Source organism: Empidonax traillii, unplaced genomic scaffold (genome assembly GCF_003031625.1).
Source record: "Empidonax traillii isolate 1590-97213 ecotype Southwest subspecies unplaced genomic scaffold, ASM303162v1 scaffold170:size2694500, whole genome shotgun sequence".
NCBI lineage: Eukaryota > Metazoa > Chordata > Aves > Passeriformes > Tyrannidae > Empidonax > Empidonax traillii.
In genome coordinates this window covers 730,136-741,876 of record NW_020955363.1, presented here as the reverse complement: position 1 = coordinate 741,876, position 11,741 = coordinate 730,136, and the positions used below count along the sequence as shown (strand labels likewise).

The 11,741-nt window shown below is 38.1% G+C and overlaps 1 protein-coding gene and 1 long non-coding RNA gene across 2 annotated transcripts in view; one reads left to right on the top strand and one right to left on the bottom strand.

Annotated features, from left to right (window-relative positions):
- The window catches only part of IL15 (interleukin 15), a 34,200-nt gene that overhangs the window by 6,566 nt on the left and 15,893 nt on the right, over positions 1–11,741 (top strand). Inside the window, 2 exon segments of the mRNA XM_027885726.1 lie at positions 3,710–3,807; positions 3,810–3,839. Of these exon segments, the coding sequence (XP_027741527.1) occupies positions 3,760–3,807; positions 3,810–3,839 (78 nt within the window). The 5' untranslated portion in view covers positions 3,710–3,759.
- On the bottom strand, positions 1,830–11,078 carry LOC114058400. Its single transcript, XR_003571438.1, has 3 exons — positions 10,755–11,078; positions 8,690–8,759; positions 1,830–2,007 (listed from the first exon to the last, which is right to left on the bottom strand). It is a non-coding gene; the product is annotated as an uncharacterized LOC114058400 (long non-coding RNA).

Sequence of the window (11,741 nt, the reverse complement as noted above, 5' to 3'; positions counted from 1 at the left end):
AGCCTCAGGGTATGCCGACCAATGGGAAACTGTTTCCAAGCCTGTCAGGCTTATCAGTCCATGAGGGAAAAAGGGAAAAGGGGGGAGACAACCTACGAATAGGTTTTGTATTTAGCTGAACCACTGCAAACAGTCTTTTAAGCACACTGAAATCCATTGTCCACCTTCTCAAGCTGGTTTTTCCACTCCTCAAAGGTGGTCTCGCTGCTCTCAGCCTCCTTCCACATCCTGAATGTATTTTCCATATCTTCATGGACACTCTGGTTTCCAACAGATTTTTTTTTTTTTTTTGCCCACCAATGAACTATTTTTAAAAGCTGGCTTTATAAAAATAAATACATCTAGACAAGAAAGGTTGTACTCTGTGATAGTTAAAAAATCTTATAACAAAGTTGTTGAGCCAGCCCACTCATGACCAGAATCTATCAAATCTATTAGGGTGTGGTTTTGTAAATAAAAATACAGGATAAAAATATTTACTGGCTGTAATTTATTTTTGAGTAGGCAGATCACCATATTCTAAACCACTAGCCAGGAATAGTTCCCACTGCACCTTTTCCTGGCTGCAGTCTCTGCCAGAAGGCTGTAATTTCCTTCCCTAGAATTTAAGCTATAAATAAGGACAACATGGAAAAGTTTATTGTGTCTGCAGGAGAAAGGACTTGGGTTCATCCATGGTGTCGCATCACCGTCTGCCACAGATTCTCTTTGTGCAGACACAAATTTGACGATGCAGTTGTTGAGATAAGGATCTTGTAAACCACTCATGCAGTAGAAGATCCATTTTTTGTAAAGGAATGACAACAGTGACAAGGTTTTATTGCAGATATCTTCAATAAATTTTTTTTAAAAAATTATTACATTATTAACATTGGTTCTTATTAGTTGGTAAGTAACATGATATAAAGTTAGGCATGAACTCTGTGGCCTCTTTTGATGCAGCATTGGCTAATCAAGAATTATGGCACTTCTACCAGAGGTGCCTGCAGGTGTCTCTGGCAAGTGACAGTGTCGTCATCTGTCTTCTTGTAAGGGAAAGTAGGAACCTTACCTGCCCTTGCAGAGCTAAGGAGAGGTTTTGCAGAGATGTGGAAATCTAGACACCTGCAGGTGGTTACTGCTGCCAACCTACCTGTAAGAATAAAAGATATCAACATGAGCACACTTGTTCAAAAATAACAAATTGTATCTTTGTATAAGCTGTGCAGTCAAATAGCCTCAGGTTGAATGTCATTTTAACCTCAGGCTGAATATTGTGAAAATAACTGACACATAACAGGCATACCTGTTAAAACCAAAGGCGTGTAGTGTGCTTGTAAGAACATGGAATGGGAGTCAGAGTAGCTCTCACAGGCTCATCTACTGTAGCCTGTGGCAGAAAAACAAGTTTGTTGCATTGGTAGTGTATTTTGGTAATGGTGTTGTTGGTAGAGTTTTTCTCTATGCTGCTTCTTGGCAGGGTAAATAGGTCAAATGGTGTTTCACATTCCTGAGGTTTGATTAATTCTGATACTACATGATTAGTTGTACTCAGGGCTGTTACGTGCAGGGTAGAGCCTGGGCAGCAGAGGGGATGGGAGGGTGGCAATGGGAACACACCTGGGACTGCACTGGGTCCTGTTCTCAGCCTGGTAAACCTGTCCTGCAATGACCAGCACCAGATGCTGGTAATGGCCAAAGTTATCAGATTGGGGTTCCCATATGTTACCTCACTGCTTGTAGCATTTCTTGTAGGAGGGAATGCAGAAAATCATTGTTGCTTGTGAAAGATCTGCATTAAGGAGCTTGCCCAAACTCAGGGAGGTGGTGAGATGAAGACAGGGACAGACCTCTTTTCCTCAGGGCTGAACCCACCTGTCATTGAACCTATGTTTTCATTCTGTGAGCTCCTTTCTCCTCTTCTACACATCTTCCTTTTTCAAACAAGGACATTTATACAGGTTTGGGTTTTTTTTCTTCCAGGAGCTTGGTCCATTCTGTGAACACAATCTGTTTGGTTCATAAATCCTATAAGAGTAAAAGGAAATCGTTACATCATACTGTGATTAAAGATTTAATACCTTTTTAAAATTATGCATTCATGGGAAGGCAGTGAGTACAGGGTTGAGTTTCACATTCTTTAGTAGAATATGCTTTAGTGTTCATAAATCCTTCTAATTCTGCTACACTCAGCCTTTCCTCCTTCCTTTCACCTCCACCATATATTAAATTCTTTGCTGTGCTCTCCATCCTGTCAAATTCCATTGCTGTGCACCAGCAGCATCACTGATTTCTGTTCCTCACCGTTTGCCATTACACATACAAAGAGTTCTACTTGCCTTGGAAGCTCTGAGATGGAATATGTTCTTGTCAGTGAAGAGACTGCTGGAGACCACCTACACAGTGCCAACAAATCTCTTCTGCAATTATGTAAATCAACTAAGCCACTCACGACTTGGCCCCGAGTTTATGCAGGTTTTCTAGACTGCCAAACTTGAAACACTACTAAAAAGCACAGCTTTAATTAAATACTTGTAAACATTTTCTTTATATGAAAGAAATGCATATTTTCTGCTAATTTGCTTTTGGAAATGACTAAACTACTCTTAAAGGGACTTAAAAGTCACCTGCAAGCCTGAGTAAGCAACTCAGTGTAGGAAATTCCAGCTCTAACAAGTTCACCTTGACCAAAATAAAGGTAACTGAAACTGGGCCTTATTGTTTGATACCCAGCTGCAGAAGGCCCTAACAAAACTTTAGGCAATTGTGCCCTTACATATATAGAAACAGGACTGTGTTCTCAGCCCATATCTTTGAAATTCTCAGCGTTTAATTTAATTCTTGAAGAAAATGTTTATGCAATCTCACGTGTGTGTATGTTTGCATATTTCTGCCTCCATCCTCCATCACATATTTTTTTTAATTCAAGGCCTATTTCCATGGTATAGTTTACATTGGAAGAGGCATCTACAGTACCCTTCTTCCAGCCTCTCACCTAAAGTACAGCTGACTTCAACATTACAGCAGACTGCTCCAGGCTTGGTTGATTTCTCAGGACCTCTGATGATGGAGCTTCTACAGCTTCTGTAGGCAACCTCCTTCAAAAATTTATTTTCTTGTAGATTATGCTGGGTCTGCTTTTATAAGAAATACTAATACTAATGTCCAAATAAACTGTTCTGGCAACATTTTTTCATTTTCTACTGTATGTCTTCAAGGTCTTGCTATGAGTACAAACCAGTTACTTGAACAAAAATTTTCTTGTTTCTCCAACCCCAACACTTGCAAGATTTGAAAGTGAATCAAATTGGGAAAAAAAGTTATAAAGGTGAAGAGAAACATTTCAATGTTTTGGAACCATTCCACAGGTTTTATTGTATCAGCTGTAGAATAGTAATAAAGAGGAGGATGAGCTGGCTAGACAGTCACTGTGATTGTTACGAGAAGTCACAAAAAATCATCCTTTGCTGACAACATTAATTTTCCAGGGGGACCCTCCCTTATGCTGCAGCATTCAAAAATCAGTTTCTCTTATCTAAGTAAAAACAACCCTTTTAAAAAGTCTGTGTCCTGTGTTTTCCATTACTTTAGAAGAGTAAAGGCAACTTGCAGAAGCTAATTGCGAAATCTCAGCAGCTTCCTGCTTTGAATGAACTTAATAGATGGGCTGAAAGCCACTCAGAAATCTATTGCAACATTGTATGTACTTTTTTTTTTTTCCCATGTCTAGGTCTCAAAATGTAATTTCCTGATCCAGATTCTGTGCTTCTCTTCCGAGTAATGGTCCAGCAGGCAGGATGCTGGGGATGGCACGGCCAACACAAAACTCAGCTGGAGCACTGAGCAGGCTGGAGACTCAGGTAGGTGTCACTTAAATAGCATGAGATTTTATGAAATTTCAGGAAAGCTTTTAAGGTTATTTTGCAACCCAACAAGAAAACGGAGCAAATTTAAGGCTTGGAAACCTTTCCTGTATTTTAGATAATTTTCTGTTTTTCCACTCCTTGTTGTTCACTTACTATAATTACATAGTAAATAGGTCTGGGTTTTTCACATTTGTATTTTTCACAGTTAATTTGTGGCACAGCAAGTTCTAGCAGACCTTCCCTCCTGCTCGGACCTAATGACTATGACTGATCTGTCACAAAATGAGGCTAAAACCCTTGACCCACAGAGGTGTTTAATATAGGAGGAAAATCCTTGCAAGTGTCCAACCTCGTTAACACTCTTCAGAGCTCTCCAACACATCTTGAGCTTTCTCTATCAGTTGCATTTCCAGAAGGCAGTGTGGCCAGGTGACCTTGTTATAACCCCAAAGATATTAGCATATGGTGGTGTTCCAAAACAGGTTCTGCATGAGGCTGCTGTGCACAGAGTCGAGATACTTGATTTATTAACAGTTCTGCAAAGAAATGGGGGATGGGTGGCAAATCCACAAAGCCAGTACAACAACTGTAAAAACTTTTCACTAATTATACATTTTATCAAACGAAGGCATTAATATTCAGGGGCTACAAGTTACGTAGTTCTTTTGTTAATTATTGTTCTATCTTCTATTGGTTAACTAACTCCTCTCACTTCTTACACTAATTAGTCTTCATGCTCAGTCTTTCTCTTCTTTTGAGTTAGTGGGTTACTTGAGTTAGTGGTCATGATTTCCCCCTAATGGAATTACCTTTTACCTATTCAGAGCCCATTTCCACGCAGTTACCAAGTGGGCTTTATTAGTTTCTTCCTTATCTTGGGAGTTCTGCCTGTGCAAAGCTGATCTGCCTTAATATAAGGGAAAAGTGAAGCTGTTGCTTAGGACAGGTTGTATTCTACTTACAGTGAATTTTGATCAAAGTTTCTTTAGCTTCTTAACTCCGAAGGGTGTAATTTATGATAATTGAAAGTAGAGCTCATCTTTTCTGCTGGCTTTCCAACTGCTTCTCTGCAGAAGTCATGGAACCAATTTATCAGACTCTTAGCTTTTATTAAAAGAAAGAAAAATATAGACCTCCTGATTCTGAAGAAAAATTTGGAACTCCAGTCCCACCAATGTAGCCTATGGAAAGTTGAGAGGATTGAAGCAGACAGCAGCAGTTTATGGCACAGATGAAGAATACAGCCATACAGAGTCAGTTGTCATAAGATTTGTTTCTTGTTTCTGTTCAATTCCTTACCATTTTGCTGTTTGTATTCTGTTGTGAGACTGGGGTGAAACATGAAAGATCGCTATTAGGAAATCAGTAATTTCTGCTTGTTGTTGGCTTCAGGTGTCTGCAACTACTGTGGCCTAGAGAGCTGCACGGACCTACTTGTCATAGGCCTTGTTATAGTGTTCCCACTTCTACATATCCTTCTTTGTGGCCTACACTTCTACCATTTTCTGCATTATATTGCATCTCTCCACACCGGACTATCACTCCCTGAGCCTTGTCCCTATACTTTTAGCCTTCTGCCCAATGTTCTCATACAGAGAAGCGGGTCCTGGCACTTCTCAGATGGCACTGAATACGTGATACATGATATTTGTTAAATGGCAGAGCAGGTCATGAGTCACTGTCTTGAGCAGGTACAAGTCAGTGCATGCTAGGTCTTCCGCAGTGATTGCCTGTAGTACATGCGAGTCAAGTTAAGGTTATCTACACTTCTAAACTTGTAAAAAAATCAAATGCATCTCAAGTTGCTATTTATGCTGAGCATTTCAGACACAAATACAGCCAGTGTTGTTTTGACTTCAGTATTTCCCCAACTGCTCTTCAAGAATATAGAAAAGCATTACTCATGTAGCAAGATGCCAGCATAGGATTGTGTGACTATCTCAGTAAGTAAGCTTACTTTGCCTCCTGGTCATACTAATGTTGCTTCTATTATGACTTATCTATTTAAAGACCTTCATCCTTCATGATAACTTAAAAGTCATGTCTTCTGGAAGCAATTCTGTTTGCTTCCAAAGCCAGTGAACATTTTTAAATACAACTCTACCACGATCCCTTTTAAAGGTTTATGCAAGTTTATTCATCTGGTATTTTTGCTGTTACTTTATCATCTCTTAAATTAATCATTCCAATCTGTTTCTCTTATCTATACACAGTGAATGATGTAGCTGGGAAGGTGCAAACAAAAAGACAATATCCTTCCCAATAAAGCTTATTATCTAAGAACTTGTGTAACATACAGCCAGGTGCAACGTATAGGTGTAACATCTATGTTACTTACTAGAGTAAAAAAATGTAGATAAGTTGAAAATATTAAATCATTGTAAAATAATCTTCTATGAGGAAAAAGCTGAGTGGATTCCAACCACTAAGAATACATTGTTGTGCACTCTGTCATAGTTTTGTACAGATTTTTTTCTTTAAATCTTTAGTGATCAATAAGGATTTGAACTAGATGATACTTTTCCAAATAAGCTATCTTTTCATTTGTTTTTAACAGAGTATTTATATAAAATACTTTCTTAGAATCCACTGCGCAAAAGCTAACTAAGCACATTCTGATAATGTTAGAAGTGTTAGAACAGTTCCCAGAGATGAGCTCAAAAAGGTATCACTCAGTGGAACAGACAGGTAGTTACAACAATATCAGGAAATTAAGAACCAGGGTTCCCAGTCAGTTTTCCAGAAATCAGATCAGCTTTTCATAATGAAAATAATTTTTAGTAACTGAATCTCTGTTGGTCACTTTGCTATGTTATCTCCATACACTAGAAGAAAAGGTGCCATAAACAAAAAGTTAGAAAGTAGCTGGTCCTTGAGAACTTGTCAGGGTAGCAGTCAAAGAAAATATGAATCTACAGACTCACAAATAACCCCTTATCCTTACTGCAGCAACTGGTGTTTCTCCATGCACTGAACTAGCTCCTGTCCAGTGCTAGTCTGGGGCCTGTGTGATGCTCTTAAGTAGAGTTGTAGAAGGTCATTGTTCAGGAGATTGCTGAATAAAAGCTTCTTTTCTGAAATTTATCTTTAATATAAACCATTAAATTAATGTAAAAATGAGAAATAAAAAAAAAAAAAAAAAGGGACTGGGGAGACGTATGTTTCACCTGGTGCCTGGTTCCACTGTTTCTAAGAGCTACTAGTACTAGCAGGATTTTTCATTCTCTTAGAAGTTTCTAGAATAATTTACCATATGGTTTGAAGCTACAAATTGACTAAATTACATGTTATTCTTAATGTATGTATCTCCAGCTGAATTTGAAAGTTTAAGAGATGTGGTTGGAGTATTCCCTTGCTCATATTAGGGAATCTGAAGTAAATGTAATATTTCTTAATTTTTTATGTCTTACAGAAAAGGGAGTAGTTTTGTCATTTCACTAAAATGTATTGGCAGCTATATTTGCAGGGCTACACATACATTTACATTATCTTCATCTTTTCTTCACAGTCTTGTTATATCAAAATTTATTTTTAAGAAGATCATTGAAATGCCACCAATACCTATAATTCATTCATTCACTCATGAAAATTTTAAAAATCAGCCCCAATCTTGGTTGTTAATTTCTTTTCTCTGAAAGGTGTTAAAATGCCTGTTCCTTACTCAGTTGAGTCAATGAAACTCTGTGCCAGTTCAAATTGCATGTTAGGCCTATTAGGCCTATTCCTCGTGAAGGAATAAAACTCACTGCACACAGCCCTTGACTTCTGGTGTTCAGAATGTGCAGTTCTGGGAAGGATTACACATTGCTACTGAGAGTGCATTTTCTCCTGCCTCCCTTTCCATCATCAATACATTAAGGATTAATTTTTTTTATTTTTTTTTTAACACTATCAACTTTAGGTCTACAGCTGGAACACAGTCCAATGCTTTTATTAGCTATTTCATAGTCATTTTTGAATGAAGTTTCCTGTGCAGTATTTTGTTACACCTTTGTAACTGTCTAGCCAGTTTTAAACTACATTTATTCTACTGTACTTTAAACCTATTAAGGTTGCTGGGAAAATGAAAAATCCAGGCATATTCAGTCTCCATGTTCATGCTCAAAGGTATTTTTGACGAACACCAACCACGTAACTAACTCTTCAGTGTAAGAGTTAAAATTTATCAAAGTCCTAAAAAGAAAGAAACTAGAGGTGAGCACAGAAATTAGGTTGCAACTTCAGTGGGCATTTCTATGAATTACTGTGTAACAATTTTTTAATTATATAATTTTGAGAAGTGAGATAGTTAGGCCATAACATGGTGGACATGATTGCTATGTGAGAAATTTCCAAGAAAACCAGAAGCAACTCAGGAGAGTTTTGCTTTGTTTCCTTTCTGAAGAAAATTGCCTGTTGGAGTCAAGCCTCCTAAGTTACAGCTTTCCTTCAGTACTATGATAGATTGCAGACTTGCCTTCTCCTGTCCTTGCTCCAGTGTCTTCCATCCTTTGACATTCTGTCTGAAATTGGATGAGACCTTTTTTGCAAAGCCGAATGAAGAGGTGTTCTCTCTCCAAGCTTTCCAGATGATGGTGGCAACAAAGAGGGAAGCCATGGAACAGGCATTCCAAACCTGATGAAAAATACAACTTTCATGATTGTTGCCAAGGAGAAATGGATGTAACAAATATATGTAATAAATGTATTCTGTTTCCTACCTCCTGAGTGAGGATAACCAAGTCTCCTCCATAGAGAGGAGCATTTTCCTTTTCAGAGTAACAAATAAATCTTTTATAATTAATAAAAATATATTACGTAATATTACAAAAAATAATATCCTTTTTGTTGGCTGCTCTGCTCACCATCCATGTCTGTAGAATAAGATCAATTCAATTACCATATTCATTGCTCAGACCATGGAGAGAAACCTGTCTGAAAAGAAGAGAGAGGCATAGAAAATTGTGAGAAGACAGTACTGAGAAACACAGCAACATCCAGAAACAGCTACTGAAGTAACTGCAGAAATGGTTGGTCCTGCTTGGGAATAGCCCAGTTAAAACTTTTAAAACAATTAAAAAGTCCAGAAAAGCCCTACAATCTAAAATGAATGCCATGCTGAGAACAACCATGTGCTTCTCCCTCACTCAGGCTGCAAGACAATAAATCCCTCACACATCCTCACCTCTTTTCCTGCTACTTGCCTTTCTGTGCATGGACAGCAAACAGAAATTAAGTGTGTGTTGTGGCCCAAACAAACCTGTGGCCTCAGTACTTGCAGGGATGCCCACTACATCTGCATTGTTACATTCAGGGATGTTTTAAACATTTATTCTTATAGGCTGAACTTCGTGGTGTAAGGTTTGCATTCTTGTGGGGTTCATTTTTTTGTTCTGATTAAAAACATTTATATTTGACAAAGGTATAATGCAGCACCAAAATGTCCCTTTTGTAAAGAAAGGGATCCATAAAATCCTTCCACTTCTAGCTTTCTTGAAGACTATCTTGATGCTGTGCTAAGCTGCCAGGAACGATTAAATTGCATGGACAGCTAAAGTCTCAGCAGTCCTGCTACCCAGCCACTGTGGAACTGCCCTCCCTTGTTTTTGCTGGCATTGTGTCAAAGGGGGAGAGTTTTGCAGGCACTTGAGGGAGACGCTGTCTGTATGTTACTAATTAGCCTCATCATTTACTCATTGCAAACTCCTTTACTACCTTCCAGACGAGAACATTTTGGTTATTCTACAACTTCTTGAGATCCTCCCTCCTATTGATTTTGTCTCATGACTGAATCACGGGCAGGGTGGTGGAGTGTTGTCATATCAGTGTCCAGCACAGAAGTATTGTGAATCATTGTTCTTTCACAGCATTCACTGGTAGTTCCCTAAGCCAAGAAATAATGCTTTCCTGAATGACATTATTCTGCGAAAAGTTTATTCACAGCTTTTTTTTTTTTTCCTGGAGGAAAGAGAACAATGTCAGTGTGGCAACTCACTTTTAAATGAAAACAGCTTCAAGTGGAAGTGTATTAGCACGTTGTGGTTTTTTTGGTGGTTTTTTTTTTTTTTTAAGATTAAAAAAAGCTCCCTCCCTAAATACAATCTAGAAGTTTCACTTCATCTCGAGATAGGTGATTCATGAAGTCTTTTTAGAAGGAACATGGGATTTTGGTGGACTGACTACAATCACAGGCCCCCCCAGTAGTTTCTAACAGATATCCTAGGGGAGAGGAAGGTGGCTGTGGGGGGAGGAAAAGACCTCAAAGTGCCATTTGTTTGTACTGATTTAAGGAAAATAGCTATGGAAATAACAGTTACTTTTATGAATTCTGTTAGTTATAAAAGAAAGTACAGCTATATATTAAAAATATATTTGTCATACAGATATTAACAGTCAGTTCTCTGATCCGTGCATCAGAAAACTTCCAAATAAACCCATAAAGCACAGGCTGCTATGAAAGTAATTGTTTCTACTGCAACATAACACAATGCACCAGACCATTTATGTCTCACAATACGCTTTGAAAAGTAGAATTGTTAGCCTTTATGTCTTGGCTAAATTCTTACGTGGGTAAGTATTTTCCCTCTCTCTTGAATCCTAAGTATGTCTTTCTTCACATCTCCTTGTCTCACCTTCAAGCAAACTTTTTCAGCAGAGAACCTTGGTTTGCATGATTTGTACTATTCTGTGTCCCTAATTGCTCTGCAATTTTTCTCCTTTAACCAGTCGTGTTCCCCAGAAATACCTAGCTACATACAAATAATGACTTCCCATTTCCTACAGAAACTATGTGGATAACTACATGATTTTAACTTCTTTTTTTTTTTTTTTCCTTTTTTTTTTTTTAAATTAACAGTATTATGTAATGGACTATGGCTTTGAGCCTAGAGTTATGCTGATTTTGTTTCATACAAAAGAGATGTTTCTCACCCCATTATCTGGTTCCACACAGTTAGAGACTGGCACCATTTTCCTGCTCTCTTGATTCTGTTCAGAATGCCGAGAGGCTATGCTGCAATTTGGCTGATCTTAAGCTTTCCCAGCATATTTTGGTGGATTTAGTCCTTCCAAGGTACAACTCTCTGTTACCAAAGAGGACTGATTTTAAAGTTTTCTGTAATAATTGATGTGAATTTCATTTTACATCATGATACTAATGCAAAGGAGAGACAATAAAATATGTCAACATTATTAAGTCCGAAAACATACAAATCAGCCACAATATTTCTCATTCCATCTGTTGTTGAGTTGCAGGTAAAACTGCCTGCTTACCTTGGGAGATGCCCTATGGCATTTTAGATTCAAGTTTCTGTCTTCCTGTCCTTCTGACTGGGACAGAGTTCATTTTCTTCCTTGTGTCTGGAACAGTTCTGTGTTTTGGACTTAGGATGAGAATAATGTTAATAACACTCAGGTTTTGGTTGTTGCTGGGAAAGCATGAGGCCATTTTATCGTGAGATTGGCCATTTTAGCTACCAGTCTTTAAAAAAAAAATCCTCAAAGTACCTAATAAATTTTTGTTTAGTCTGCAGAAAAGAATTGATTCAACTAGTAGCAAGTTTGGATTCCAGCAGTTCCCCTCTCAGAGGCAAAAGGCCATAGATGTCTTTGAAGGTCTTTCATATTCTTTTCCATTTTAAGAAGAGTCCACATGATGTTACTACAAGAGCTGTGAAATGCAGTTGCATATGTATTAAGAGGCGAATAGCTCCCTCAGAATATTGAAGACTCCTCTCTAGAAGTCTTAGGGACTAGGCAAAGATGTTTAAAAAAAAAAAAAAAGACATTTTGTTTTGTTTTAGAAAGGAAAACAGTACTCCCAGAAGCCTCTTCTAGTCTGTGACATTAATAATATGATACTGCTCAATAAACCAATGCACTGTCTCAAGACAATGGAAAGCTGGCTTGGGTGCCACT